General features: G+C 50.6%; 14 protein-coding genes across 14 annotated transcripts; 5 read left to right on the top strand and 9 right to left on the bottom strand.

Moving 5' to 3' along the window:
- Positions 1 to 386: 386 nt before the first annotated feature.
- COCVIDRAFT_87891 (hypothetical protein) lies at positions 387 to 2,317 on the top strand (the record flags this gene model as incomplete). Its single annotated transcript, XM_014705479.1, has 2 exons — positions 387 to 796; positions 853 to 2,317. 2 exons carry the CDS (start codon positions 387 to 389, stop codon positions 2,315 to 2,317), a joined length of 1,875 nt encoding a protein of 624 aa, XP_014560965.1.
- Positions 2,318 to 4,064: 1,747 nt separating this feature from the next.
- COCVIDRAFT_87856 (hypothetical protein) lies at positions 4,065 to 4,232 on the bottom strand (the record flags this gene model as incomplete). The annotated part of the gene is made up of 1 exon (XM_014705478.1): positions 4,065 to 4,232. A coding segment is annotated over one exon (168 nt), but the record flags the coding sequence as incomplete, so codon positions are not given.
- Positions 4,233 to 4,341: 109 nt separating this feature from the next.
- Positions 4,342 to 5,400, bottom strand: COCVIDRAFT_12340 (hypothetical protein; the record flags this gene model as incomplete). Its single annotated transcript, XM_014705405.1, has 1 exon — positions 4,342 to 5,400. The coding sequence occupies one exon, from the start codon at positions 5,398 to 5,400 to the stop codon at positions 4,342 to 4,344; it is 1,059 nt and encodes a 352-aa protein (XP_014560891.1).
- Positions 5,401 to 5,742: 342 nt separating this feature from the next.
- Positions 5,743 to 6,012, bottom strand: COCVIDRAFT_87885 (hypothetical protein; the record flags this gene model as incomplete). Its single annotated transcript, XM_014705477.1, has 1 exon — positions 5,743 to 6,012. The coding sequence occupies one exon, from the start codon at positions 6,010 to 6,012 to the stop codon at positions 5,743 to 5,745; it is 270 nt and encodes an 89-aa protein (XP_014560963.1).
- A 1,340-nt stretch (positions 6,013 to 7,352) lies between these two features.
- COCVIDRAFT_22912 (hypothetical protein) lies at positions 7,353 to 8,522 on the top strand (the record flags this gene model as incomplete). Its single annotated transcript, XM_014705434.1, has 1 exon — positions 7,353 to 8,522. The coding sequence occupies one exon, from the start codon at positions 7,353 to 7,355 to the stop codon at positions 8,520 to 8,522; it is 1,170 nt and encodes a 389-aa protein (XP_014560920.1).
- Positions 8,523 to 10,139: 1,617 nt separating this feature from the next.
- COCVIDRAFT_33976 (hypothetical protein) lies at positions 10,140 to 11,541 on the bottom strand (the record flags this gene model as incomplete). The annotated part of the gene is made up of 4 exons (XM_014705476.1): positions 10,140 to 10,301; positions 10,440 to 10,952; positions 11,103 to 11,306; positions 11,428 to 11,541. The coding sequence occupies 4 exons, from the start codon at positions 11,539 to 11,541 to the stop codon at positions 10,140 to 10,142; spliced, it is 993 nt and encodes a 330-aa protein (XP_014560962.1).
- A 787-nt stretch (positions 11,542 to 12,328) lies between these two features.
- On the bottom strand, positions 12,329 to 13,880 carry COCVIDRAFT_33975 (hypothetical protein; the record flags this gene model as incomplete). Its single annotated transcript, XM_014705475.1, has 3 exons — positions 12,329 to 12,456; positions 12,514 to 12,642; positions 12,698 to 13,880. 3 exons carry the CDS (start codon positions 13,878 to 13,880, stop codon positions 12,329 to 12,331), a joined length of 1,440 nt encoding a protein of 479 aa, XP_014560961.1.
- A 1,002-nt stretch (positions 13,881 to 14,882) lies between these two features.
- On the bottom strand, positions 14,883 to 18,316 carry COCVIDRAFT_33974 (hypothetical protein; the record flags this gene model as incomplete). Its single annotated transcript, XM_014705474.1, has 8 exons — positions 14,883 to 16,655; positions 16,704 to 16,745; positions 16,797 to 16,890; positions 16,937 to 17,218; positions 17,270 to 17,373; positions 17,428 to 17,510; positions 17,563 to 17,697; positions 17,749 to 18,316. The coding sequence occupies 8 exons, from the start codon at positions 18,314 to 18,316 to the stop codon at positions 14,883 to 14,885; spliced, it is 3,081 nt and encodes a 1,026-aa protein (XP_014560960.1).
- A 703-nt stretch (positions 18,317 to 19,019) lies between these two features.
- Positions 19,020 to 19,664, bottom strand: COCVIDRAFT_87813 (hypothetical protein; the record flags this gene model as incomplete). The annotated part of the gene is made up of 1 exon (XM_014705473.1): positions 19,020 to 19,664. A coding segment is annotated over one exon (645 nt), but the record flags the coding sequence as incomplete, so codon positions are not given.
- A 1,744-nt stretch (positions 19,665 to 21,408) lies between these two features.
- COCVIDRAFT_87758 (hypothetical protein) lies at positions 21,409 to 21,663 on the top strand (the record flags this gene model as incomplete). Its single annotated transcript, XM_014705472.1, has 1 exon — positions 21,409 to 21,663. The coding sequence occupies one exon, from the start codon at positions 21,409 to 21,411 to the stop codon at positions 21,661 to 21,663; it is 255 nt and encodes an 84-aa protein (XP_014560958.1).
- Positions 21,664 to 22,169: 506 nt separating this feature from the next.
- On the bottom strand, positions 22,170 to 22,841 carry COCVIDRAFT_88022 (hypothetical protein; the record flags this gene model as incomplete). Its single annotated transcript, XM_014705471.1, has 1 exon — positions 22,170 to 22,841. The coding sequence occupies one exon, from the start codon at positions 22,839 to 22,841 to the stop codon at positions 22,170 to 22,172; it is 672 nt and encodes a 223-aa protein (XP_014560957.1).
- A 768-nt stretch (positions 22,842 to 23,609) lies between these two features.
- On the top strand, positions 23,610 to 23,810 carry COCVIDRAFT_87865 (hypothetical protein; the record flags this gene model as incomplete). Its single annotated transcript, XM_014705470.1, has 1 exon — positions 23,610 to 23,810. A coding segment is annotated over one exon (201 nt), but the record flags the coding sequence as incomplete, so codon positions are not given.
- An 871-nt stretch (positions 23,811 to 24,681) lies between these two features.
- COCVIDRAFT_87871 (hypothetical protein) lies at positions 24,682 to 26,001 on the top strand (the record flags this gene model as incomplete). Its single annotated transcript, XM_014705469.1, has 5 exons — positions 24,682 to 24,752; positions 24,843 to 25,421; positions 25,514 to 25,581; positions 25,648 to 25,733; positions 25,813 to 26,001. The coding sequence occupies 5 exons, from the start codon at positions 24,682 to 24,684 to the stop codon at positions 25,999 to 26,001; spliced, it is 993 nt and encodes a 330-aa protein (XP_014560955.1).
- A 109-nt stretch (positions 26,002 to 26,110) lies between these two features.
- COCVIDRAFT_22907 (hypothetical protein) lies at positions 26,111 to 27,769 on the bottom strand (the record flags this gene model as incomplete). Its single annotated transcript, XM_014705433.1, has 1 exon — positions 26,111 to 27,769. The coding sequence occupies one exon, from the start codon at positions 27,767 to 27,769 to the stop codon at positions 26,111 to 26,113; it is 1,659 nt and encodes a 552-aa protein (XP_014560919.1).
- Positions 27,770 to 27,827: the final 58 nt, after the last annotated feature.

Below are 27,827 nucleotides of genomic sequence, written 5' to 3'. Positions count from 1 at the left end.
AGGACCTCTTCTTGGTGCTGGCCTGAACTCTTGCGGTGGCTTGATGAACGTTTCATCGTTGGAGTAAGGGTGAATCCATCCAATACAATTCACTCATGTTTATTGAAACTCGTATACTGCACAGGCTGCAGTGCCATGTTTGTCCAAGTTCGAAACTGGTGAGATTGTCAAGGGAACTTCCTATGGGTCCTGACTAGGTCCAGTGAATGGAATATTTCTGTTTGTTGATTCTTGCAAATTTTCCTTAAAGCAAACCTCCGTCTGCTATAATTGAGATCTATATCAAACATCTGCTCTCTGTTTCGTTGTATCGCTCTTTCTTCCAAAAAAGTCCCTAGAACTAGATTCTCTTCAACCTCGAGTTTCTTTAGCTTGTCGAAGCAATGATGGCGCCCCTTACACAGGCAGAGATCAAATCGAAACTCCTTAAATCTACCGTAAGAGCTGCCACAATATACAAATACACACACCTTCTTGGGTTTCGTAAATTATCGAACTCAGATTCACATCACGGTGTACAAAGCTTTGCCGGAAAACCAGGGGAATTCTACAACGCGTCCAAAAACGTGGCAGAAGTGATATCAAGACGATACAAATCATTTACAGACCTTCTTGAGAAGATCAAAATCCAGAATAATTTTAGGGAACAAGAAGTCGAAGACCTCATCGCCAAGTACGGTCCAGACATCTGGAATGACGGGGATTTAGGCTTTGTGACCGAAACTGACAATCAAGGCGAAAAGTATCAAAGCTACCCACGTCACCTCATCTACAGCAACGAGAGCGATCGCGTAAAGTAAGTTGCACAGTTTTGTATAAAAGTTAGGGTACGAAACTGACAAGTTATTCTAGAATACAGACTTACACCTACTGTCTGGTACTGCAATGTGCATTTTCCAAGATGAGAAGCCGTTCTGCCCAAGATATCTCTATGCAGGCGGAGTTGCCACACGCAGCTTCTCCCAGCCCCGAACTTGGACAGCCAAACGCAGCGCCACCAGGCCCAAATAACACATTCATCACATCTTCAGTTTCGAGAGGCGGTAAACGTTCACGAGACGCAAATCATCACGACGTACCGGTAGCTCGGATGATTCCAGACACGTATACAGGGGGGTCATCTTCATGTCTTGCTAGGCTACAGTCTACAGCTGTGGAGAGTGCTTTCACGATGAGAAACAGTGTCGCGCATGCGGATCAGGACAACCAGGCGAGAGAGGCGGTAGGTTCAGACGATCCACGCATACCGACACCGCCTTTGGACCAAGTCTCAAGTCCGAACTCTGATCAAGAAGAACAAACAGGCGGACGCACTTTCCGCAACAAACGCCCAAGATTTGAGCAAGGGGGAACTGCTCTCACAAACTTTCGATTAAAGCAGTTGCCTGAATCTACAACACGAACCATTGAGTTGAAGAGGAGAGACTATTCAGACGGACAATCTCACTGGGTGCGGTCGAGTAGAACTCCAGTAACCACCGCCAACGCTGGAGAGCAGGAGCACACTGAGACAGCTCCTGAACGTGCTACAAATGATAACTTGAGTGAAATGACAGGTGCATCCGCGTCTCATGGCAGCATAGGCACAACTCAGGAGTGTGACAACGACGTTATCGCGGTAACAAACGCCCAAGAGAAACGAAGTCGCCTCACATCCTCAGCCACACCAGCACCAGAAACCAGATACGACGAGGCAAGCTCAGTGCAGAACTCGTCTAGGCCGTCGTCGGCAGCTGAAAACCGAGAGTCTGCAGAGCCGACATCCCTAATTGTCAAGCTGTCCTTAAAAGACCTACCTCAAGTCATACAGCGCTCCGCCTACCGTAGGCGCCTCGCCTCCCAACTCGCTCACGCCCTCAACCTGCAAAACCAACATACTCAGGTTCTCGAAGATACGGTTACCCTAATCGCCGATATTAGATCCCTGGACACAACCCTATACAGAAGCCCCTTTGGCAACCGCAACTCACCCTACCAACTTCTCCTCGACCAATGGCTCAGCCTCGTAGCCATCTACCTCACCTTCCGGCGCGCCACAGACTTCCACGACACACAAGAAGCATGGAACGCACATATCTCATCTCTGCCCCCGGCCGAGCGCTGGAAAAGAGAAGAGCCATACCATGATGCCGGCGTATCCTTCAAAGAATGGCGCTCCCAGAATCTGTCCTCCGTTGTACCAACCTGGTCCCGAGATATTACGTGCGCGTTACTCGAGACAGCCGAGTGGCGGCGCCCATTGAAGACGGATGATATCCAGGAGATGAACCGACGGGTGCGGGAATTTAACTCTGGGCTGATGGCATGGTTGGACTGATCGCCTTCCTCCTAACAACAATAATTGAATGTCGCGGGCGACATAGCATACTGTACTATACATACACTGCACTATATACTAGATGGGCTTTATAGAAAAAGAGAAACAAACGCGGGACAGGAAATAACAATAGTAATATTTATAGACATAACACTTTGCACTACCAAACTGACCAACCCGTGCCCATCTGCTATACCCACCCACCCCCTCCCCCTCGCCCAACCCTACATATACTACTTCAATCTACACACTAAAGCATAAAATTCCGTATACGCGTACCCTATCTACATAACTTTTCGCCAAGCCGGTCCAACAGTCGCGCACGTGCCTTTGTTTTAGAATACTAGCAGCGAATTTTGCATGTCAAAAGAACGCAAAGACCATGCGTAAGTAGGTGCGTTATAGTATATATGTGAAACGCGGAGTCTGAATCAAATGGGCATTTTGGGGAGTTGCGACACATGATGTGCCCTGTGTGTTACTCTATGGGCGACAAAACGAAACGGAGGCCCGGGGGGCAGGGAGGGTAAAAAAGACTGGGTGAGGGCTTTTTGCGCTTGTTTTGGAGAAAGAGAGAGAGAGAGGGATATGAGCATGGTTGTTGGGGCGGGTTTGTTACATGGTTCTTCGTTGTTTGGCGATGTGGGTGTTGCCGGCTTGGCGGTACTTTGTCTGAGGGTTTCGAGTTTCTAGGGCGGGTTCTGGAATATGCATATGTGTGGTGCGATGGTCCTTGTTCTGGCGGGTGATGTTGCGCTAGAGGTGTCGGATGGCTAACTTTACTAAGTGTTTGTGCGTATTGATTGGACGAAGGGTTTATGGTGGGTGTTCCTGGTTCGATGACAGCTGCACGGTGTAAGTGATGTGATTGGTGCCCCTTGAGAACGACGTAGAATTAGGTATGTTAGAGATGGCGGAAAAAAACAAAATTCAGGTTGAGTATATCGTGGTGTTACTGGCTCGGCATAGTCGCTGATGTCCTAGGGTAAGAACCACAAAACTTCACTGAAATACAGTGCAATTCTCACGTGCCTTTCGCCCTTGTAAATGTCCGATAAATGTCTGGAAGGGATTACCCTTTCAAGGTGAGCCAGGATCAAACCTGCACGTCTCTACCAGAACACCGGTACCTGCTGTAATCGGTTAGTGCCTCAATAGAAGGCTGCCACCGAAGCAGTAGAATGGCCAAGGGCCTACTACATAGATTGCCCTTGGGCGCACTTCTATTATGATCGTCGTGCGGTTCATGCATTAAGATGCTTATTTGCGCCTACATCCAACGTCGGTTGTAGATATTGAGAGATAGGGGTTGGAATTGCACCTTCCTACAAGCGAAGTTGGGGGCGAGATAACTTGTTGAATTGTTGAAGCGAGCAGTCTCGCTGTCGAGGGATCCTTTTTTTCAATAGACTTGGATATGCATGTCCTGTTCCTGGCGGATTTCGCTTAGCTGCTTACTAAATAGGGGTGTCAAGAAGGTGAATGTAATTGAAACGTCCTGTTTGCAGGTTCAAGTGCCGTCTAAATGGGGACACTGAACTGTATATCCTTGTATAAACAGGCAGACAGAATAAGAGCCTAACATTATTCTGCACGTTTGCACGTTGTTGGCAGGGCACTTGGTTCATGCCCGACAATCTAATCATGTCCTTCCGATATTTGTCTTCTGATGTGGGCACTTGAGTGGAAACCCCAGTGTCCTACAAATGTCCAGTTTAATTTTGCGCATGTATGTGGTATGATAAAGTTATGAAAATAGATTAGTTAAAAAAATGGCAGATTTTTCATCAATATGTTGATTAAATTCGCCATATAGTATGACTTGACAGATTAGGTTCGGTGGCACTGGAAACGGATAGGCATTACGTGAAGCGGTGAACTTGCGTTGAAGTGTGTAAACATGGAAGAGAGGTGCAATCTTCCACACAGAACATAATAATGCCAATCGGATTCTAAGACAATAACCGAGGTGACGTGGTAACAATACGAGGAGTATACGTCGGGCATGTTAATTGTCCGCGGCTTTAAAGAAACTTGACCGGGTCTTTTCTAGATCGGTCAACTTTGAGATCGAAAACGTCGAGTCGTTGATAGCCTCCAACAACATCATGGTACTGTTTTCCTTCGATGCAGTCTTCCAGTCGCATATCGGCGTACAGTATATCTTCTTCAGACTGGAGCACATCCGCATTTTGTTTTTGCGAGTCTTTGTAGATGAAACTAGGAAGTGGAGCGCCGGTAGGGTCCAGGAAGAACGTGGCAGCTCGTGGCATAGCATGCAAAGTCTCGGTTACCACATCGGGCTGACTCGCGCCATCGACAATTGTCTCAATAGCATCTTCTCCCAGGTGTCCGGAACATGCAACGCCGAAGCACTTGGCTTCGAAGCAATGCGCTGCTGCGCGTGTCCTGTTAGCCGCCAAATTATCGTAGTTAGCTCCACGTGTGCTGGCCTGATGGACGCCACTTTCGGCGCTCGGTGGGATTTTTTGCAATGTTCGCGTCGGCCAAATTGCGGGCCAGGTAGAGATGTGCACTTGTTCAGCTTGTGCAATCATAGAATACCTTGCAAGTGCGTTTGTATTCTCGCCACATATGAGGGTGCCAATTCGCCCAGACTGCGTGCTAGCAACGCGTAACCCATGACCATCTCCAGGGCTCCAGGTCAATTTCTCAAAGAAAGTCGGAACAAGCTTTCGGTGGTGTACAAGCACCTCGCCCTCAGTCCCGATGATCAGGTTCGAGTTGTAGAGGCAGCCGTTGCTATGGCGGGACTTTTCGCTGAAGCCGATGCTGACCAATACACCGCTTGATCGTGCAGCCTCGCGAATCGCTTCCAATTCATCACCATCCGCATAGACTGACTCTTGCACCATACGCTGGAATAGCCAGTGATTATCGGTCGGTGGTCTCAATGAGCTCCAGATTGGGAAAGCAGATATGTAGGTTTCGGGGAAAACGACCAAGTTGGCCTTGTTCGAGGCCGCCTGCTTAACGAGGGCTATGGCCTTGTCTGTTGTCCGACGCGCATTCAGAAAAACTGGAGATGCATGGCATGCAGCCACGCGGAGGATGCTTGCCATTATGCGTGGTGTTATGGCGATGCGAACACGGCGGTGTTGGCGAACATATGATCTAATAAATGCCCCTGCGTCTGATTAGGCGTGCCTCCCCGCATTCTTGCAGAAAACCCGTGTTTGTGAACGTCCCTCATTTTACTGTTACAATGCTTTTCTCAGTCTCCTCAACGTCTCCCATAGTAAGACTGGCGAGGAAAAAAGACAGGCCGGAAGATGCGGATCATTTGACAAGCGCGTGGGACGACTTGAGTGCAACTGACTTGAGGTACATTGTTCGGCCAAATTGACGTCGGAAAAAAATACAGGGTACTTAGCCGCACCTGGCGGCCACATTCTGTTATTGTACTATGCGTTAACGCCACAAAAGTAAGTATTTGTCCCAATCCGACCAGGGTCATCCGGTAAAGGCAGGTCGGATACGAGAAGTGTTGCCACACGGCGGTTCCGGATAGTCCAGGAACGGTGGAGAGGTGAACATGTAGTACGCAGAGTTACATGTTCGATGAGGACATATCTCGGCGGATGATGTGGAGAAGCGGAAGGCAGACTCCCGATGTTTCTAGGCTGGTTTTGACAAATCCTCCGTACCACTGCAGAGTTCCCTGCGCCATGCATGTTGACGTCGCTCGGAGGTGTTTATGTTTTTCAACAGTGTACTCGCGATATCTGTGTAAGATGCTGAAGGAGAAGCAGCTGGCCAGGCGGCCGCATGGGCGTGCTTTGGTTGGAAAAGAGTGCTGACATATGCGGGGTGCCAAGAATTGTAACATCTCCCGCTCGCTTCGACTCGTTACTCGTAACCTACCAAGCTGTCCTTCATAATGTGTAAAACCCTTCAGCCCAAACGCTCGGCCGGACCAGCTGCGACTTTTTTTTTGCTGACAGGTGGATGACGAACCTCCGCCTCCGAGCTAGGAACCCACGCGATGATAGCGCTCAAAGCCGACTAGGCTTTACCTCGGACACAGCTGCTGTTTGCAGTGACCACATTATCTGATTCACACCAGGTAAATGCGGCTCAGTTTCTGAAACAGCAGATACCGCCCGTCCAACCAAATAGTCGCCGCTGCGCTACATCTTGCCCATTTGCATGAAACGAACCGCTTGAACTTGCGACTGTGCGCAAGTAGTTGGCGTCTTGTGCTCTGCACTGCCTGCATAGCACCCTAATACTCACCGGCATACTTTGCTTGTTCATACGTACGCGCATCCCGCAAAACCCATCGAACCGATTTTGTAGCGCACGGCGCATAACGGCCGTTTATCGCTTGGTTGTGGAGTCAAGCAGGAAGGAAGATTAGATGGGATTGAGGCCGGAGCAAGTGACGCTTTCGTCGCGCTCCGTCCACACCCCGGCCCAGCAATCTCGACATTTGCGCAATGTTTTTACCCAAGCGGACCAATCATCCCCGCATCGTGGCGCCGTTCCGCTGGTGACCAACTTTTGGGGTGGATCTCCCGCGTGCCTGGACTGACAGACCTGTCATAAGCGTCTTCGGACCGATGCCGTTGCAGCCCTCTGGGGCAGCTAATTCATGCTAAACACGAGCGTGGATGCAGCTGCCTCTGGAACATCTTGGCAGCTCCCATGGGAGATAACCTTGTCCACCTTCAGACTTTGGTCAGGACCGCTAACATGGACAAACACCTTGACGGCCCTTCTAGGATGACGCACATATTGGTTTCAAAACGCTATCTTGGCAGACTATACCACTTGCACCAATTTATGGCACACACATGATGAAGAGACAGGGATCGGACCAAGATATGGGATGCAGCCTGTTATCCGGTACATGCAGCCCAGTCGAGCCTTTTTTCTCAGTCGCCCCTGCAATAATCTTACCGACTTGGAGGCCTATGTGATGAAATATAAATGTCTTGAGCCTGCTTCCACTTAGCCACTACCTCACAGTTAATCACCAACTCTCTCACACTCACTGACTTCATCGCCCACGATGCGTTTTTCATTCATTACCTTTGCTACTTGCGCTCTTGCTGCCGCGCCCTTCTTGGACGAACCTGATACTGGCATTGACCAGCAACTTGCTGCCTTCGTCGCTAATAAAACCGTCCCTCCTCTCAAGTCCCTCGTCGGACTGCCTGATTTCCAATGGGTCGGTCGTAACTTCATGAACGTCTCGTCCTACACATACTACCGCAACGGTGCTGCTGGCGAGTGGTCTTACCGCAACAACCTTGAAGTCTTTGCTCGCTTCCGACTTCGCCCACGTGTTCTACGCGACATCACCAACGTTGCAGCCTCCATTCCAACAACCATCCTTGGTTACAACTTCTCGGCCCCCTTCTTCATCTCCCCATGTGCTCGTGGTGGATATGCCAATGATGAAGGTGAGGTCGGTCTTGTCCAGGGTGCCGCTAAGGCCAACATCCTCTACATGGCCTCGCTCTTCTCATCAAAGACCATGGAAGAAATCTACGCTGCTCGCCCCAACGGCTCTGAGCAAGTTCTCTTCCAACAGGTTTACTTGACCGAAGACATGTCAGCTACCGTGAAGCTGTTCAAGAATATTGAGAAGGTGGGGGCCAAGGCTATTGTCCTTACCGTCGACTCCCCTGGTGATGGTATCAGGCACCGTGCTGCACGCTACAGTGTCGGATCCGCAGATACATCCCTCAGCCTTCTCACCTGGGACCTTTACCACAAACTCAGCAACCTCACTTCTCTTCCCATCATCCCCAAGGGTATCCAGACTGTCGAGGACGCTGAGGAGGCCATCAAGAACGGCGTCAAGGCTATCTTCCTCTCCAACCACGGCGGTCGTCAAGTCGACACCTCGCCCTCTTCCCTCCAAGTTGCGCTTGAGATCTACAAGAAGGACCCTTCAATCTTCAACAAGATCGAGGTCTATGCTGATGGTGGTGTCCGCTACGGCACTGATATCCTGAAGCTCCTTTCTCTCGGCGTAAAGGCCGTCGGTGTTGGCAGGCCTTTCATGTTCGCCAACATCTACGGAGCTGAGGGTGTCGCTAGGGCCGCCGAGCTGCTCAGGTACGAACTTCTCAACGACGCTGCCAACACTGGTATCGCCGATATCAAGAAGATCGGCCCCGAGTACGTTAACTGGAAGGCCTCCAGCATCTGGGTCGGCAGCGACGAGCTCTAGATTGCCTGATATTTGGAAGATACCCCCCCTTCACTTCTTGAATGTACATATATACATGTTTTCTTTTCCAGGTGCATGTACATAATTTTTGCATATAGATTACCCCAACAAACTTTGTTCTTTACCTCTGAACCTGAAATCCTTCACACCAATTCATTCAATTAGTGACGACAATGATGATGACGAAATGCGAAACAAGAAATGAAAATTATCAAGGTCTTACCAATCACTTACGCAACTTTTCACCCCCCGGAAGTCTGGCATTGCATAGGCCAAGCTCCAGTGACGTTTTTCCTGTCAGACGGGCCGAGACGCGAGGCTGTCCTTACTACATGGCGGAAAACCTGAACACGGATGCCCTCGGAGCCGAGAAAAACACCGAAAATTGAAAGTCGAACGACTATTAAGTACAACGGTCTTTCGATAACTATACCTAGCTAATAGTACGCTGGATAAAATAAAATACAGTGCATCTGTTTTGGCGACGCTAATAATGCGAATTACTATCAAGTTCGCGCGTCTCTCATGCCGGTCCGAGAGATCGTCAATCAAAGAAACTTTGCCTCTTTAGCGACAAACAGTGCAGCAAAAGAGCACGGCCACTTGAAGCATCGGAAGAAAAGGAAAAAAAAACGCAAAAAGCAAGCTACGCCAATAGAAAAGCCCAGAGTGTTTTTCCGAAGTCTCGGATGCGGGGAAATATGATCTGTGTTGTTGCTTACTTTCAGATAGTTCCCTACCAAGTTATACACACACACACCGTATGTGGTTGGTGCGCCGGCAAGACTAGTGGATTGCCCAGATATCTTGGGATGCAGAACGGCATGCTGGTGTTACGCGTTCATCGCTTGGAAGAGGGCGGATGAGTGCAGGGCTTTCTCTGGGGGCTGTGAAGGACGAAGATAGAATGCAGTGACGTCAGTGCATCGACTTGGGGGACTGGGGGACGAATTGCGTGAATCGCTGTAGGACAGGGAGGAGAGGGCTGTGCTGGTGTATGTACCGAATACGCCGGGAATCACCAACTTTCTTTCCACAATTACTCCGTCGGGGGTTTTATCGTACCGTACTCTTGTGTGCCACAGCATCGGATGAGGACTAAAGAGGAGAAAAGAGCGACGCTAGTGTTGGAATGAAAGACAATGCCAGGCGAGGAGATGGTGTAGTAAGTTACGTTAGAGTACCGCTGCAAAGCTGATGGTACAAGAGAAAGGGAAACTGAGAATGCTATCGTAAGAGCTAGTGTAGGTACTGCGAGATCAAAAAGAAAAACGAACATATGGCAAGAGATTTTTCGAAGGATAGAATGGATGGTAGTTCCAACCACTGACTCCGGTACGGCAGTGAAATAGCTCGAAGAGCGGCATTTAGAGAAACACTAGCGACCCAGCAACCAGGACCTTGGCGTATAGATGGATTGACGGGACTAGACAGCTGGTCAACCAGGAACCTAAACAAAAATACACACTAATGATCCGACATGGCTCTTACCGAAGAGCAACAAAGTTTAATAGTACATGAAGTATCGTGCGCTGTACCTGCATCCTCGCATCGCCGCTACTCCCTCTAGCATAGGAAAAGAAAACATACCCATTCCTCCTTCTAACAAAAAAGAGCTCAATCATACCCAGCAGGAAACAAACCCCAAGGCCCCGCTTCGCGATGCTCCTCGCGCTCAACCCCATCATGCTCAACATGCACATAGTGATAGACCCAAAACGAGCAGTATACAAACGCTGCAAGCCCAGCCCCAAACGCCGTAAGGTACATGACCGCGATCTGCTCCCCCCACACAACGATTAGCTTTGAACTTTCCTTTTCCCTTCTTCTACTCTTATTCCCACCCGGAACAGAAAAAGTAGCAAACAGAAAACAAAAGACGGGGAAGTAAAGAAATCTGTAGTGTAGCATACGTACATTCCACCCTTCATCCCCCCACGCTCCCTTCTTGTCCCCCCTGAGAATAGGTAAACCAACCAAAACCGTCAAGCCAGCTAGAAAAGCGCAGACAGAATACGACATGAACATCAGCGGGGCTTGCCATGTAAACACCATCTTACGCCGAGGCACATAAACCTTTGCACCTGCATCTTCTTTCCTCATCACGGGTGAGAGAAGCAAAGGCATATACCTCTGCATTGCTTCATCATGCACTCTACCCGCATTACCACCACCACCGTTACTAGGTGTGGAGGCGGCAGCAGCAGCGGAGACAGCTGGGAACTGCGACGAGTGTTGAAAATGAGCGGAAGCGGGTGTATGCCTCACCGGCCCCAACAAATTCAACACGGTAATCTCGGACGCGGACAGCAAAATGCCCAAAATCGACAGGATCAAGCTTGTGTGCCAGAAGCCTGGGGTGAGCCAGTGTGCGGTTGAGAGTGTGGGCCAGGAGAAGGCGCCGATTACTGCCGCGGCGAGGACGGTGCACTGGCGATATTGTCAGATAATGAAGAGAAAAGAAGGGGTAACGAGTAAAGTCTTGAAAAAAGAAGATCTTGGTGGAGTCGGTTTGGGGGGTGGGTACGATGTTGCGGGACCAGATGAATGGTGGTGAGGAAAACAGAGAGGAGGACTTACAGAGATAGTAGTGAATTGAAGTTCACTCAGTTTTCTACTGCGCCAACTCGATAACGTGGAGAGAAGTTTTTTCGTGTCGGGATTGGGGGATGAAGCGAGGGAGGCGAGGTTGCGGAGGGGATTGGTGGTGTTGAAGTGGTAGAGACGGTAGTATGGCAGTGTTGCTAAGCGGATTATGAGGGTTTCTATCGCGTTCCATACGCGCTGCGTGGAGAGAATTAGTGATTACCGTCTCTCTTTTTTTTCTTGATTTATTGGCGGTGTTCTAGATTAGTGATGGAAAATGGGTGGGTGTTCGTTGCCAAGGGAGCGTTCGCATGCTTACTTGTAGAACCTGTGTAATAACTCCTATGGCACTTGCCAGTGTCGCGAAGTCCAGCGCAGGCGACATACGAGAGCTTGTTTCTTGGGTACTTGGCAGTGGTAGTTTACCAGCCATCTGTCGATGCTGCTGTGCTGATTTTGCGTCACAGGTGTAGTGGTATGAACGCGAGACAGTAACGACGTGGGCGGCGAAGGGTCATGATGGCGGCCTGAAAGCTGGGCTACTGCAAAGTTACAGGTTACCGTGGGGCGAGACAATGGGCTATGTACATATAAGGCCGATGTGGCTGAGGTACGATTGGCTACTTTTCAGCCTCGCTGCTTAAATAGGCACAGCTAAAGTGCGGCTGAGTCGATGTTCGCTTATCCATGTCGGAGGCTTAGAGGAAGGCTTAAAAGGACTGATCAGAGGGATGCGGAGCTTAGGAAAAGCCTTGCCTCTAGTACATAGCCACTTAACTTTGAAAGGGCTTCTTTTTCGGTAGTACAGCATCAGATTCACTATAGTCAGTACGATGTTCGTGGAACTATTCAGTCCGTAACTGAGGATGCACGGAACATGATGGAAGTACATGAAGTCCATCAACAATGGGAGTTTGGAATATCGGAAAGAGAAACTATGAGCCTTCATGTGCGATAATGAAGACACAATCTTTGGTTTGAAGGAATCACTATTGACTCGATTGTTCAAACCTCACGATAAAACCAGGCTACTTCCCAAACTTTCAGCACGTACGAACTCTCATGGTAGCAATATTGATTATTGTTCATCCTCTCGAAATATAAAATGCAGACAAGGGTATTTACATAGAAGTCAACTCATCATATCAGGCTCTCCGCCGAGCCCTTAAAAACGCCACATCGCCACATCATTTCAACATCACTTTCGTCAACATCGCACCTTAGTTAACTCCAACGGCAATGGCAGCAAGTGCCCAATCCATGAAACCAGCATTGGTGTCAAGGATGTTCTGGTTGAACTCGGTGAGAGTGGGGTAAAAGTTGGTCGCGTATCCAAACTCCATGGTGACTAAAAACGTGCAATGTCAGTATGCATACACTGCAAGGTAGAATAATCAAAACTTACAGCCAAAAACCTTGTTAGCACCGGACTTGGCGTAGACACGGCTGGCGGCGTAATCATCCGAGGCACCAGAAGTGGCGTAGAGACCAACGGATTGCATGGATGAGTATGAACGTCCACCTACAGCGGCCACTAAATACAAATGTCAGTTCGGATATTATATGAAAGTTCTCAAGGGTCAACTTACTAGCAGCAGCCGTCTTGGAGGCAACGCTCTTGATGCCAGTGACATCGGCAGAGGGCATGTACTCCTTGTATGTGGAGTCGCCGATACGACCTCTCTTTCCGTCGTAAGCACTGTTCAAGAAGTTCATAGCGGTGTTTGTGGACTGCGTCTCGTCGTCACCCCAGTTGTATAGGATGTCACCAGTAGCAGAGTGGATATCCATGAACCACCTGATCTTAGGGAAGCTGTCGTAGATGCTGACGTGGTTCTTGGTCTCGGGCTCAGATGCGGCAGCAGTGCCGTAGAAAGCCTCCGAGCTGGGCGAGGTGGAAGCAGGCGAGGTGGAGGGGTCGAAGAATTTCTTGAAGTTCCAGAGGAAGTCAAAGTTGCGGTTGAGATCGACACCAACGGATGCGCCGCTTGTGCCGGAACGAGTGTTTCGGTTCTTGCGCCAGAGGGAGCCAGAGGATTGATCGTAGGCAACTCCGTCAGGGTTGACGAGAGGGAAGAAGACGATACCAGCAGCGAGGACGCTCTTGACCTGGGCGTTGGTGTATGTCTTCCTGCCGTATGTAAGGCCGGTTCCGGCCTTGTTGGCAGCAAGCAAGTCAGAGATCCAGTAAATAAGCTGATCGGGACCACCTCGCTCACGGGCGTGCATGCCAGCGCTGAGGTAGAGCTTGTACTGCGACTTGTCTGTACCAGCACCAACGTATCCAGCGGTCTGTGTAGCGCCCTGGAAAGTCTTGTATGGCAGAGTAACGGTGTTGATACCATAGCCATTAACGAGACCCTTGATTGCCGAGTTGATCTCGGTAGGGGTCATGATGGAGCTGACTGTTGATCCCGCAGCTTTGGTTCCAAGACCAGATGGTGTAACAGCACCACCTTGCCACCTGTCACCAGTGCCAATTGGTGCGTCAGCAGCCCTCTTGGTGAGGTCGCGTCGGTGGAGAGAGATCTCTCCCGAGTTCTCATATTCCCTTTCTAGGTGGGCAATTTGCTCCTCGGTCAGGAGAGCATGAAGCTCAAAGTGGCCGTCCTCATGCGGGACAGCCTTTGGTCGGCAGCCCAGATCGTATGTGCCGTTGTTGACAATGTCGAGGAAGTGGGAAGGGCTGGGTGCCTTGAAGTGAACGGGAAGAAGGCTGCCAAGTACAGTCGTACCCTGGAGAATCAGGGCTGCGGCGAGAGAGTACTTCATCTTGAGATGTGTTTGGAAAAAGAATGAGGGATGTGAAAGCGAAAGCACGAAGTACCTCTGGCGGACTGGTTATTGTAGCCAGGAAGCCGCCTTATACATTCTGTGCAGCCCCATAGCATGACGAGCGACCTTCTTCTAACGGCTGTGATAATACATCGTTAAGCCTAGTTGCGTCGGCGTGGGGATGGGGTGGCAAGTCCGTGATTGGGCGGCTTTGCGAATTGGCTGGGGGCGCTAGCAACATCTCCTTCTTCTTTGGTCAATCCTCCGTATGCTTCTCCTTATGCACCTGCCCGGGAGGATCAAGTAGATCGTACTGTGCATCGTGACTAGGGCTGGCCTGCCTGTATGAGCTGCTTTGTTTGATAAGATAGATTGGAGGGCGACCCAAAAGCAAATGTTTCGGGGCAAAGCTTGAATGGTGATGCGCAGCTGCTAACGCATAGGGCGGTTGTCTGCGACTTGGCGTTCCAATCGAGTGACGCCATAGTCGAGCAGCCTTTATAGGTTAATGCGAAGAAGCCGCCGAAGTGGTTTTCATGATATGTCGTCGCCTAAGATGACGCCGAACCAAGAAAAGGAACTGCGGAGCAGCCCATGTGAATGGAAGGTGTCTCCAGCTGGGCAGCCCCAGGGGCACCGGCGCATCCGACGCTTGATTCCTTTCTTTTTTTCTCAGCGCCGCAGGCTCGGGCATGTCGATGGCATGTGGAAATCATGCGCACCTAAGGCAAGTGGTAGGTAACGGTCATGCTGCGAGTTGGAGTGCGTGTCGGACTGCCAAGCTGCCAAGACTGCTCACGTGTCTAGCAGTAGCGGAGAACACCGCCGGGCTACTGCTCGTTGTGCTTACACCTTCGCAAAGAGGCAACGTGCAAAGACTACCGTGGACATGGAACATCATTCATTCAATATGTACATACATGCAACTCATAACATCATGACTCGGAAATCGTCAAGTCGTGTGCGTCGTCTCGTCTAGCGCGTAGGCCCAATGCAAGCCTAAGAATCAAATATCGCCCCGTACGCCGGTATTCCCCTCTTCTCCATGTCAAACACAATCTGTTGTGTGAACCGTTTGTTGCTAATCACTAGCACCGCCTCCGCCCCGCTCTCCTTGTAAAGGTTATACGTCAACAGACTCATATCCGGCTTCCCAGACATGCGCGTGTTATGAATGACAGCCTTGGGGTCCTTCTGGAGTACATCCTCGACCATCGCCTTTCCAAATGTTGCCTCGTGGTTGGGCGCTGTCCAGAGAATGCGCATGGCGATGTGCTTGTACGGAAAAATAGAAAGACACGGGCCGATACCGGACCCCGTCGCTACCACAACCACACTCTTGAACAGTGTTGCAATACGGAGCACTCCCGAAGTGGGGATTCCGCGTCTCCATACATGCGTTGGCGCAGTGTCGATCATATGTCCTGTGAAATCGCCAGCTCGACTAACAATCACAGAGTATCCGCCGTTATTCGGTCCATTGGTAATCGTTGCAAAGCCATGCCAGTCTCCAAGTGGGTGTTGCGCAAGACGGACGCCTTTGCCTGGTCCGAGATTCGAGTTAAAATGTAACCGGATGGCATGAGAAGAGAGGACTTCAGGTATGACAGGAACTCGTCGGAGAAATAGCCACGGGAAGATAATCGCGCAGGTAGCGATTGCGATGAGCCATAGCGACGGATTCCTGAGGTAGGCCTCTGACGTCGAGTATCCTATTTGACGACCCATATCTGCGGTGGACAGTCCGATGAGCACCCAGTAGAGGATGAGTACTGTCCATCCACCAAACCGATGCAAGCCTTCCCATAAATCGTGGTACCGGTTCCGGAGATACGGGTGCGACATCGCGGTCATTGTAAGAAGCAAGGACATGATGAAGTAGGACAGTACCGCCGGCGCTACTGAGATGGCTCTTTCATCCACACTCTTTGCCATCTCCAAGCTCGCACCGATGACGAATATGACGAACCATATAAGCGCAGCAATAGCGCATCCCACGTGGATACCACCAATGTGGAAAACATTTGCGCATATGCACCGTATCCAAAGAGGCATCCATGTGGGGACCGATGAAAAAACTTTGAACAACAGGTTGATGACTGGCTCTGATCGGATCAAGATCGCAGCGCAGAGGTTCGCCGCAGTTGCGTTTGCAACCGTGGAGAGTGGGTATGTGTGTTGCTTGATGTTGTCGTAGAGAAGCCAGCATGCGACTCCGATGTTGGTGAGGACGACGGGAAGGAGTAACCAGCGATATGCAATCAAGCCGCGATGTCGTACCCAGGCGTGTGTTCTCGACAATGTGGGTTGCGGCAACGCAGTTAGTGTCTCGTATGGCTCCGGGCTTTCGGTTCCCGAATGACGCTCAACGCTCTTAGTTATGAAGCCCTTTTCGAGATCCATATCGCGGGATGAAGCCCGCGGGCTGTCATGTATGATGGCGGCAAGGGGAGCTTCGACCTTCCTAGGCTCATCTGAGACATCAACGCCTGAGTCCATTCGCATATGCCCCTTCTTTGTGGGTTCGACTTCTGCCTTGGGAGAACTTGTTGCTGCAGCCAGCGCTGTAAGTTGCGCCTTGTCGACTTTTCCGTTGGCGTTCAACGGCACGTCGTCAACGCGAAACCACCGTTCGGGCACGGAATAGTAAGGTAGTTGTTTTCGGAGGAACGCATCGAGTTCTCGCTCGTCGACGGGGATGGAAGATGCGTAGAAGCCATGAAGGACGCCATCGATGACCAAAGATGCACCTCGAGTGACTCCAGAAAATTGCTGAAGATTGTTAGCTAGTAGTATTGATCCGGGTCAAGAGATCGTTACCTCGATAACGGAAGTAACACCGTCGAGTTCAACACGGAAGCCCTAGAAAGGTCAGCAAGATTCCTGGTGACATCGTTGTAGTCTTGAACAAACCTTGATCTTTACTTGGTCATCCATTCGTCCAAATGAGTCTAACGAGCCGTCGGCTCTCCAGCAAACAATGTTGCCAAAGTTGTACATCACAGAACTGGATACTTGTCAGCACATTCCAACATAGCCGACATCCCACTCACCCATCATTGGCGAATTTATCGAGCTGGAACTTCTCTGCGGTAGTCAAGGGCAAGTTAATGTAGCCTTTTGCTATACCCCTGCCCCCAACCCACAGTGTTCCTTTTTGCCCCACTGGCACGGGCTCTCCTCTATCATCAAGGACGTAACATGACACATTTGGTAGCGGCCGGCCGATGGACAAGTGCTCGCCTTTGACATGTTGATGTGAAGACAGCAAAAATGTCTCAGTGGAGCCAAGCAGGTTAAAGAATGATCTGCCTTGGGCCCAGTCATCAGCGAGACTAAGGATGTGTTAGTATACTCGCTGTTTCTAGAACGTGTGATGTACTCACGCCTGCGGACACGCCTCGCCTGCTACGGCGAGCACTTTGATGTTCGGAAAGCTTTGTTGGTCGTACTTGGACAGGATGGATGGGGTGCATATTAACGTGTCGATCTGCAAAGCTAGTTAGTTGAGTGTTGGCTAATTGTAGTAACTGTCTGCACCAACCTGTTTTAACGTCGCCTCCCAGTCAGATCCCCGGAGGTATAATGTTCCTCCGTTCATCAAAGAGGCCAACATCTCCCATGCTCCTATACTCCGTTTAGAATAACGGGACCTTTTCTTAAGCCGTGAGTAACTTACCCATAGCAAAAGAGATGCTCAAGACCTGTCCAACCTTTGAGCCAACTGTGATTCCCAACTTTCCCGGCTCTGAAAGGAGAGCGCTAGTCTTGGTGCCGTGTTTGACATCGACGCCTTTAGGGACGCCAGTGCTCCCTTTGATAAATATTAGCGAGTGATCGATTCCGGACCTATGAGAGTACTTACCTGATGTGTACATAGCGTAGAGGCCATCTTCCGCGGTGACCTGAACACCCGGTCTCGAGGGAGAGTAGAAGGCTCCAGTGTTCATGTTCAATTCCAGAACGATAGCTTCTGGGCTCGCGAACTGCTTGACCTTATCCCAATACCTTGGAAGGCACAGGATGAACCTCGCCTCGGTATCTTCGAAGATGTGTTGCAGGGCCTGGTCGGAAGCAACACCCCCGTCGATTGGAACATACTGACAACCAGCTTTCAGGATCGCCAGGAAGCCGATAAGCATCTCTATCGATCTCTGAACGACGAGACATACTCGTTGTCTTGGCCGAAGGCCTGAGCTAATGAGATGATGTGCGAGACGGTTGGCAGCGAGGTCCAGCTGTAAGTAAGTAATGCTTTGACCTTGATGAACCGCGGCCACGACGGTAGGATGCTCGTCAACAATGCGCTCGAAGGCTTCGTGTACTGTCTCGGATGGGACAGTGAGTCTTGGGCCGTATCCAAATTTAGAGACCAGGGTCTGGTCTTCGAGAGAAAGACCAGACATATTGTGAAACATGTTTGGCTCCTGCATGTTACCGGCACGCAATGGAATGATATTCGGGATACAAGGAGGTACTTAAAAGCCTGGTAGACTAGAGGGACAACGTCTGTTAAAAACGCGTGATCGTGCCGCAGGCTTAGCACCTGGGTGATGCGGTGTGGTAGCGCATGTCAAAAAACGGTGCGATATGCACCTATTGGCCCAAGGCATCAGGAAAATACATTATGTAGCAAAAATATCGATTACCGGATTGCGGTCTAGTCATTCTCGACAAACGCAGTGTGGCTGCGTCTCGGCTCTCGAGTGTTGCGTTCTTCATCAGTGCGTCTCTATGACCCCACCGCTTGCACCAACCTGGTGCTTATTCGTTGGGCTTCCCGTCCGGCTCACACATCAGTACAAGTACATGTAGAGGTGGCTGCTCTCGGCTTGAAGTGGGGTCGTCAAGCCTGGGTATGGCGACCCGACAGTCATCACCTGCAGTCTGCACGACAACACCGTGATGCTGCCGCCATGCCGCAATACCACATTAGGCTCGACGATCATCGAGCATACGAATGGACTCGTTGGATTGTCATGTGCGCATGCGAGAAGAATTGAGTCCATGTCCATCGTTGTATCGTCAAACTGCCTGTTCGTGCCGGGTTTTTAATGAGTTCGATAACGGTGAACTGCCAACCTAGAAACTAGCTACTGAGATATTTAAAAGCTCGTTACTGATGCATCTCATAGATTAACTTTGCAAAGCTATGCATGAAATAACACAAGCAGACGATGGAACAGCGGGAAACTCTTCCGGAAGTGTGGGCAGCTGGTCGATCCCGTGGAGAAATTGTATTGCGCATACACACTTACACATACCTACCATATTTTTTCCAATACGTAGCTCGTGCATGACTGGTGACTTTTCCTCGGTATTTTCTACACTCGTCAACATGACGCCCAGGCCCAACTTGCTGTTCCTTCGGCTAAGTGGCTTGAATAGTACTGCGTTCATGGATGGCACTGGCTTCCGAATACAGGAGATGTGCCGGCCGAGGTGGTGGGTTCGTATCCAAGGCGGAACACTACGGCACACCATGCACGCACTGATTGTGGCTGGAAGCCTTGCCAGTCGACTTTTTACGTACGAATGTAGAAGAGTGTCAGGACAGGGTATGGCAGAATCTAAGCGGATACCCCGATCGATGTCGGGCTCGGTTCTGATGAGTCCAGTGTGTGGCTTTGGGCTAACTTGACTGCAGTCGCGCACCGAAGCAAAGGACGATGTAACTGCCAGCGGAGGCAGTGGCGAGTCTCCACACCGCACCCCGCTGCGTAGTTTAATCGTCGTCGTCTTCGGCGATGGTCGCTCGGCAAAGTGACGAGCTGCATAGTAGTGGCCTCAAGCCAGGCATTTGCTTGCACCCGTTCGGCACGGCTCGCTTGTCACAAACAGGCGTAGGCAGGCGGCAGTAGTCGCCCGATCCTGCTGGTGTGCCACGCCAGATGGATGTGCATATGGACGGTGCGTTTCTGGAAATTCTTGTTCGGCTTACTCACTTGGGCGTTGCTGGGTAAGCATCCACCAGTGGCAAGTGGAGGCCAAATGAGGCTTGAGGAGTAACAGTGTGCGTGCTGCGCTGGCCGTGCAGCATCAGCATAGCGCTCGATCAACAACCCGAAGTCGTGCTTCTTGGGGCGTCACAAACGGCGGCAGCCGTGTACGCGAGTAGATTGAAAGTCCTGGGCGTCCGGAAGTGGCTTGGATTAGCGTGGTTGGATACTGTAGGCGGAAGCGTGCAAGCTAGCGGCGTGGGGAGCATCCTGCTAGGTGGACTAGTTGTTGGCTGGGGGTTTGCCGTGCAATAGGAGGACAGAGAGAGCATGTCCGTCGCCGAGGTCGGGTCCACGATGCTGTTTGTTGTGGTTGTAGCTACTGGTGCAGGGCCTGCGCAGTGCGGGTAGTACGATGTAGGATGTCGAGTCAGCCACTTGAGCTTAGCGGCTTGGCAGGGTCCCAGCCAGACACGTGTAGTGATAGCAGATCGAATGCCCACTCCAACTCCGCTAAAACTGCATCCCTCTGACGATCTGCAAATCCCGCAATATCCACTAGTTCGCATCAAGCATCACTAGGCAAGACCAGCCACTTTGATTCCTCAACCTGCGCCGGTCCGGAGCCCTGGGCTGGCTCTGCCTGGTGCTATCACGCCCACGTCCTGCCCTCCACGCATCCCACTCAGCGTCTTCTGCGCTTCCCCTACGTATCTATGTCTGTCAGCACATCAACATCAACAGGCGATCTCTCCGTTCCGGTACGCTTGCTGTGTATTGCAGCGGCAGTATGCTCCGAGTGCAAGCCATGCCTTCGGTCCCACATATACAGGCCCTAGGCCGGAGCTGAAAATCTTCCCATCCATTCACAGCTCCATCCCCGTCGTTGGAATAGTCGGTGAAGTCGACTGCCGGCCACGTGATAGCACGGCCTCGTACAATGACTTGTGTGCCTCCAGTTGCTCTGCCGTCCAAGGTATCACTACCCCGCTTTAGTGTGGACACTCTAGAACATGCGGCTCTTGGTTCAAACTCTATTTCCTATCGAGTGATGCCACCCACTTCGCGCGACGCAGAGGGACGTGTTGGCTTCTCATGAGCTAGACGCGCGACTATGATACACACAGTCCCCAGGTTCACACCCACTCGCAGATTCCTGCCAACTCGAGACACAATTGTGGACTTGGATCTACACATCTTTTCCGTCTTGAGTCCTTCACACATTCATTGCTCCCACCCCCTCCTCATGTCCGGGCTTTCTATGGTGGGTGTGCCGCCATCACGATATTGACCCGTCCGAATGGGTTAAGAGGAAGCTACTACGTGGGCCGTTATTGCGTGTCCATGCAGCAGTCCCGTCGCCACGAGATGAATGAGCAGCGACAGCCCTCGCAACACCTACGGCCTTTGTTCGGTAGTCCTCGTCTCGACATGCCAACAGGATCGGCGCAGTCAGGATGGCTGGTCAACCAAATGGCGGCTTTCCCGTATCTAGTCTGACGATCGCTGACTCCGTAGCAGCAGCTGTGTATGTATAAATTCTTGCTCTAAGCCACTGAAGCCTCTTACTGGCTTGAATTCATGGCATGGAGATAACAATACCTTTATACCCTCATCCTTCAGCTAGCCCCCATCCACGTCAACACGATCCGGATGCACGCGGACCCCGTGGGCTTGCGACCAGGGTAACTTTCCGGTTTAGTGAAGAGGATGGCGACCACACTGCCCATTTTGCTCATTCGATGACCTATGGATATCCTTCTCCGTTCATCGGCAAAAGGTCTCTAGGAATAATGCCGTCTTGCCGTGAAGCAAACATGTACATAGAAATCCTATATTAGAAAAGACCGCCCGAGACTCTACCTTGTAAGGCCGAGCCGCGGCTGTGCAAGCGCCGGGACGCCTTCGGTGGGAAAAGGTTCACAAAAAATATACTTCAATAATCAGATCCTTTAGAGAAAATCCGGTGGCTTGTCAAAGGTGAAAGTATGTACAGAATACGAGGAGTTGTCGGCAGTTGCTACTACTCAAGCACAACTAGTGGTGAGCATCAGCGCGGACATGACCTGTGGCTGCATGTGCGGGCGAGAGCGGCAGACGTGCGCCACCAATGCACGTGAAAATTGCTTTTTCCCTCGACGTTGCACGACGCAAGACCCACCCCATTAGCTTTAGTCTTGTAGAAAAACATCATGAGAGAGCCTAGTATCCTGGTTGTCTACCCCAACAACCAACATTGCGTCCGTTCATGCGCTAAATGTTCAAGTGAGTGCACGGTTGGAAAAATGTAGTACACCTTGAATTTTCATCTAGTAGTAATAGTCGCATCATGTGTGACCTCCGCAGTCTAGATCGATTTGAACTTGAACGGATCGGAGATGTCAAGAAGCATCTGCTCACTGCCCCCTCTCCACCTTGCTTCCTTGTCTTTCTCCTCGCCCGCCAACAGCTCGTTCTTTGTTCCTCGCCTCCACTTCGAAAAAGCCCCGAGCAGTGTCTTGCTGACTTTCCCAGTATATGATTGGCCGCTTTCTAGCTCCTCTAGCTCCCCTCCATTTGAAGTCTCTCTATCCAGCTTTTCAAGCCAAAATGTCTTCTCATATGGCACGTTGGGTTTAAGCTCCTCGAACATATCGTCTGAAGGGAAAGGATCACTGCCCTCGAAACAACCTATACCGTACGGCCAATCTACCTCTTCGCCGTCCTCATCAACGACGTGTGCGATTTCCCCCAATCCGTGAAGCTCTCTGAGTGGCGTCTTGTGCAGGCACACTGTGATGGTCTTCTCATCATGCGACACGACTTGAAGTTTGAAACCGAAGCGGGGTTCGCCACCTAGATAGCAAGTATTTGCCGTTGGTTGTAGTAAGATCGAAAGCTGCAGTGGTGATGCAGCATCTTCAAACACATTGAGCTTGATAGGTCGTGGCAGGAGTCGCACTGGCAGACGCTCGGGAGACCCTTGATGACTATCTCCGCGGTATGCCCATGGGAAGTTTCCATCATTCCGCCAGCGCATCTCATAGCTATGACCCGGCGTGAGAAGTTGTGTCCAAAAGTGTTCACACACGTCGATCTTGAGATCAAACCATCGGTTTCGCGCTCCAGCTTCGACGACTAGTCTACCAGGTTCCTCATCGCTAGAAGGTACTGAGATCTGCGAATCCGTGTCCATGTCGAAGAGATCAAAAAGGCCTCCTTGTAAGGCGAGAAGAGGGTTGAAGGTACTGGTCGATGATTGATAACCCGGGATGACTAGCATAGCAGCATGCGAGGCATCGTGCATCTGGACCTGAAGAGTAGGTGTGGTGCCTGAGGTGCCCTTGTGGCCAAGTTGGAAGGAAAGGTTGCCGTTTAGATACAACGATATGGTTGGGCTGGTGTTGGCCATGTTGTGAAGTATTCAGGTGTTTGATCGAAAGATGCAGGTCGGTTTGAGTGATGTACGAACTTACTCGAGATCACTTACTCCTTGGTATCGTACGAAGCAAATAAAACTAGGTTCTGATCTGGTCGCAACAACCTGATGTGGTAGAGTTACGCGAGAGTCGCCTTATTTGCGAGCTACGTCATGTGTAACTTTTAGCTTGGCCAATCGCGTTGAGGTAGGAACCTTTCTGGCCCCTTTGTAGTAGGCTGAAACGAGGCGCAAGGCAGACAGTCGTTCTCACCTGATTCGGGGCTTATTTCCTCGCAGATCTTAACCATTCACGTGACATAGGTTGGCCTAATAATTGCAGAAAACGGGTTTTCGTGACACACCACTCCTTCATAGATTCCTTCTTCGCCCCATACGCATACACCAACATCGTATTTTGGTCTCCACAATCACAATACCATGTGTAAGAATGACGGGAGTTCTTGCCGCGTGTGCTCTGCTCGAGTCAAAGTCACCCAAACAAGCCTTTTGGCAATATTAGAAGTGAATAATGGCTCGGTGTCCAATCGCAGCCCCTCAATTGTGTTCGTCATAAGTCACCATTTATAGATGATGGGAAATGTTTGCGCTTCCTTCACAGCCACAGGTTACAGTTGAACCCCACACAGGATCGACACTGCTCTTGGAAGGCGGAGTCTCCAGCCATTCTTCAGCCACCCAACCTAAATCTTGTTTGTGTTTTCTTAGCAGTAAAGCTGCTTGACAGTACTATACTTGTGGATGCAAATATACCTGGTAATTGCAAATAGCCAATGCTGATAACAAGATTTTAGATCTATGCTCGCTGGTCAATAACTTTATGAACAAGCAGTAGAATCCGTACAGAATGGACTGTAGCGCGAGTCAGCCGGCCTAAAGCCCTAATTCATTATGCTTATGGATGTGATAGATATATTCCTCTCCGTTTCTTCAGTTTCGGACACCGAAACCTCAAACAAAGTTCACATACATCCTTGATCTATAGCTCGCATCTCGATTTCTGTGTTCAAAATGTGATACAATTCAGAGAACAGTGTACCTACGTCAGTGGATGTCTCTCCTCGGAAGACCCCGAGTCACTTCCTGGTCGCCTGATAGTCTTTCAGGGATGAATTACATGGCATTGTCCAAATAGAGCGAACGTCTCCATAGCTTTGAGCGTGCTATTATCAGGCCTCCTACAATCTTAGGTCAAGAGACCTCCGTTGTATCCTTTAGATACTACTCAGCCTTGAAACATGGGGCCATTTGTGCTACCAGAATCCATTCCTTCGATAGAATCCAGGATGTGTACCTCCAGAATGGGAAGAGATACTATCGTCGTGCTGAGACTACTCTGTGTATTTAAACCCGTCCAGCCCAACATTGTTTGAGCATCACTTCACACATTCATAAGATCGATTCAGTAGATACAACCCTCTTTCCCCTGTTCAACTTCGTCATGGTTGGCTTCAGTAAACAACTGCTTGTAGCAGCGGCTGCTTGTGCAATTGTTCAAGCCCATCCCCGTGGGTAAGCGACATCCCCCATCATCTCCGCATACCTAAACACTTCCCATTATAGAGGACGAAAAACAAGATCCATCTGCTAACCTCCCTTTAGAGGCTTCCAATTCACCAGTTTGAACTCCGCCTGGGCCGTCAAGCGCGCCCTGTACAACCTCGACGCAGTCTCCGACCAAGACCACAAAGACAAACTGACCCAAGGCCTCAAAGACGCCATCACCATCGCCGCCAAAACGCTCGAGAAAATGGACGACGAAAAGCACCTCGACAAGCTCGAATATTGGTTCGGCGACCAACACTCCGACGCCAACGGCCGCGAGCAGGTTAGACAAGTCTACAAGAACTTTGTTGGCGAAAACACCGACGGCACAGGCGCCGACGTCAACGGCGACGTCATCGTCGACGACACGGATTACTGGAAGCCGAAAGCAGGTCAGGCGCCTAATGCTGATGGCCAAACTCCATTCTGCTCGTTGCAACAGGATGGAAAGACGGGGACTGCTTATTTCAAGCGCCACAGCGACAAGAGGCCCGGCATGCATTTCTGCGACAAAGTCTGGAGCAGAGACAATCTCGCTGCTCTACTCGCCAATGACTGCAGCAAGCTTAGTGGCCAGGTTAGCACTGCGACGTGGTCGAAGAACTTTATCGGATCGAATGTGCTGCATGAGTTTATGTATGTCCATTCCCCCCTCGCCCATATTCCTTTCATTCTCCTTTAGAAACAAAGAGAGGTTGTTGCTAACGCAGTCTTTCCCAACACCACAGGCACTACCCCAAAATCGGCCAAGAAGCCCTCGGCACGCAAATTACAGACTGGAAATACGACGCTTTCCGTAAGAACCTCACCCTTGCTTTCCATGTCCCAATACACTAACATCCCCTCTCTCTCCACCCAACAGAATGCCACGCCCTCGCCGTAAACGACGATGTAAACGAACGCGCCAAAACCCTCACAAACGCAGATACATATGTGTGGTATGCACTCGTAAGTTTCCCCTTTCTTCCCTCTCCCCTCCATCTCCTTTCGTTTTGCGAATGTTTTTTTTTCTTACGAAAAAAAATAGCACATTGCCTTCACCGAACTCTGCGGCAGAAGCTTCTCGGGCCCCCGCAATGAGCGCGACGACGACCCCACGAACCAAGACTGGCCAGATTCGGATCCCGAAGAGGATGCGCAGACGGATACATGCAATTGTACTGAGAATGGGTGTGCGCCGGATTCGCCTACGTGCTGTGCTAATGGCACTTGTTAAGTATTATAAATTGGTTTGGTACAAGGATAGCGAGAGTGAAGTGCATGTAGTCTCGGGTATCGAGTGTGGTGAAATAGCTTTACTACGGGAATACTACATGGTGTTGGCTTTACATGCCAAGTTTAAATCCTCCGATACATCCACGTTGGAATAGGCCCTCTGGATCAACTTCTCTTCTAACGCGGTGAAGAGATTCCAGGTTTTCGTCTCCGTACCCGTCGAATGGGTTCTGCCATTTTGCACAGTAGTTCATGTACCGGTATTTATGCTGTGTCCCCCTTTCCAGGGCATACGCATCTATCTGCTCAATCGCTGCTCTTGTGATGTTTTGCACAACCTCATCGTCTTTCCTCAATGCCCAGTTTACTGTAAAACTTACAATGACTAAGGCCTCTCTGTCCTTATCGTCAAGCCCCATGAGGTTAGCGTCGCCCTTGCATGTCCAGGTAGGAAGTAGTGGCTGAAGCACGAGTGTCCAAGTCATGCCCTTGATGTTATGTTGACGGATTTTCTGGATAGCATTGACATACGCCGCACGTGTCACCGTCAATGTTTCCAGGTCGTTTTGAATCGTCGTAGTAGCGATTTCTTGACGCCGCTGCGGTGGATTTAATGCATTCAATTCATCCGTCGCTTCACTCAACGTCCGCACTTTACACGTGCTCCAGAACCGAAATGTGCTTTTGAATCCGGAACTGAGCCAAGTGCTTGGCCAGCCTTTTACCTTGGGATCTGGTGATGTATGTACGAGGTTCACGGCGATGCCTTGGATGCCGTAGGACTGGAGATAGGTAAAGCAAACCAGTGGGCCAGTGGCGTGCGGATCGAAGCTGCGGTTTGCTTCGCCGGATGTGGTGCGCGCGACAAAGGAATGGAATGCAGAAAGGATTTCTGGGTGTTTCCAAGAAGAGTAGTAGACGAATCCGCTCCAGACATTCGTACACGGAAATGTACGAACAGCGAATCGCGTAACGATACCGAAGTTGTTTCCTCCACCTTTCAGTGCACGCCAAAGATCCGAATTATTGTGCTGATCCGCCGTGACAACCGATCCATCCGCGAGAATAACTTCATACTCAACAACATTGCTGCACACAAACCCATACCGAGGCGAGAAAAACGATAGCCCCCCTCCAAGCGTCAATCCCGCTACACCCACAGCGGAATTTCTCCCTCCCACAACCGCAAGCCCATCTCTTTCTAGCGCTGCATAAACATCGATCCATCGGCATCCGGCACCAATACCCACACTCTTTTTATCTTCCGCCAGGACAACCTTGTCAAATAGACTAAGATCAATAAGTACCCCACCTTGAATGCTCGATGCACCACCAACAGGACTATGACCTCCCCCTCGCACCGCAAAAACGGGTTCTAGATCGTCTTTCGAGTCCCCACTTCGCTGAACCCGTCGGTCGAATTCTTGCCGGAGTATCTTAACGGCCTGTGCCAACTCCCATACATTACGTGGCCGCACCACACACGAGGGTTGGACCTCACGCGCTTTCTGGTCCCAGTACGCATTAAGCGACTTCTCGAATTCAAGGGCTTTATCGGGTGTGATGGTGATATGCGGAATGGTAGCGACGAGTCTGCCGCGAAGTTGGCGCGCAGATGCAGTCAGCCCATCATTGATGCGTGGGCGACCAGGTTTCTCGGCTTGCGCATCACGTTCCAATTGGGATGTGTGGTTGCTTAGGCGCTTGCGGATGTAGACGGAGGCTAAAAGGATCGCGATGCAGGTGTATGCGACCCATGAGAGTGCCATGGCGAAGGAGTGACAAGGTTGATGTCTAGGATGTTGGAGGTTAGAGAACGGTGTCTAG

The sequence above is a fragment of the Bipolaris victoriae genome (genome assembly GCF_000527765.1).
Source record: "Bipolaris victoriae FI3 unplaced genomic scaffold scaffold_8, whole genome shotgun sequence".
NCBI classification, from domain to species: domain Eukaryota; kingdom Fungi; phylum Ascomycota; class Dothideomycetes; order Pleosporales; family Pleosporaceae; genus Bipolaris; species Bipolaris victoriae.
The sequence above is the reverse complement of the archived record's forward strand: the minus strand, read 5'-3'. Positions and strand labels throughout refer to the sequence as shown.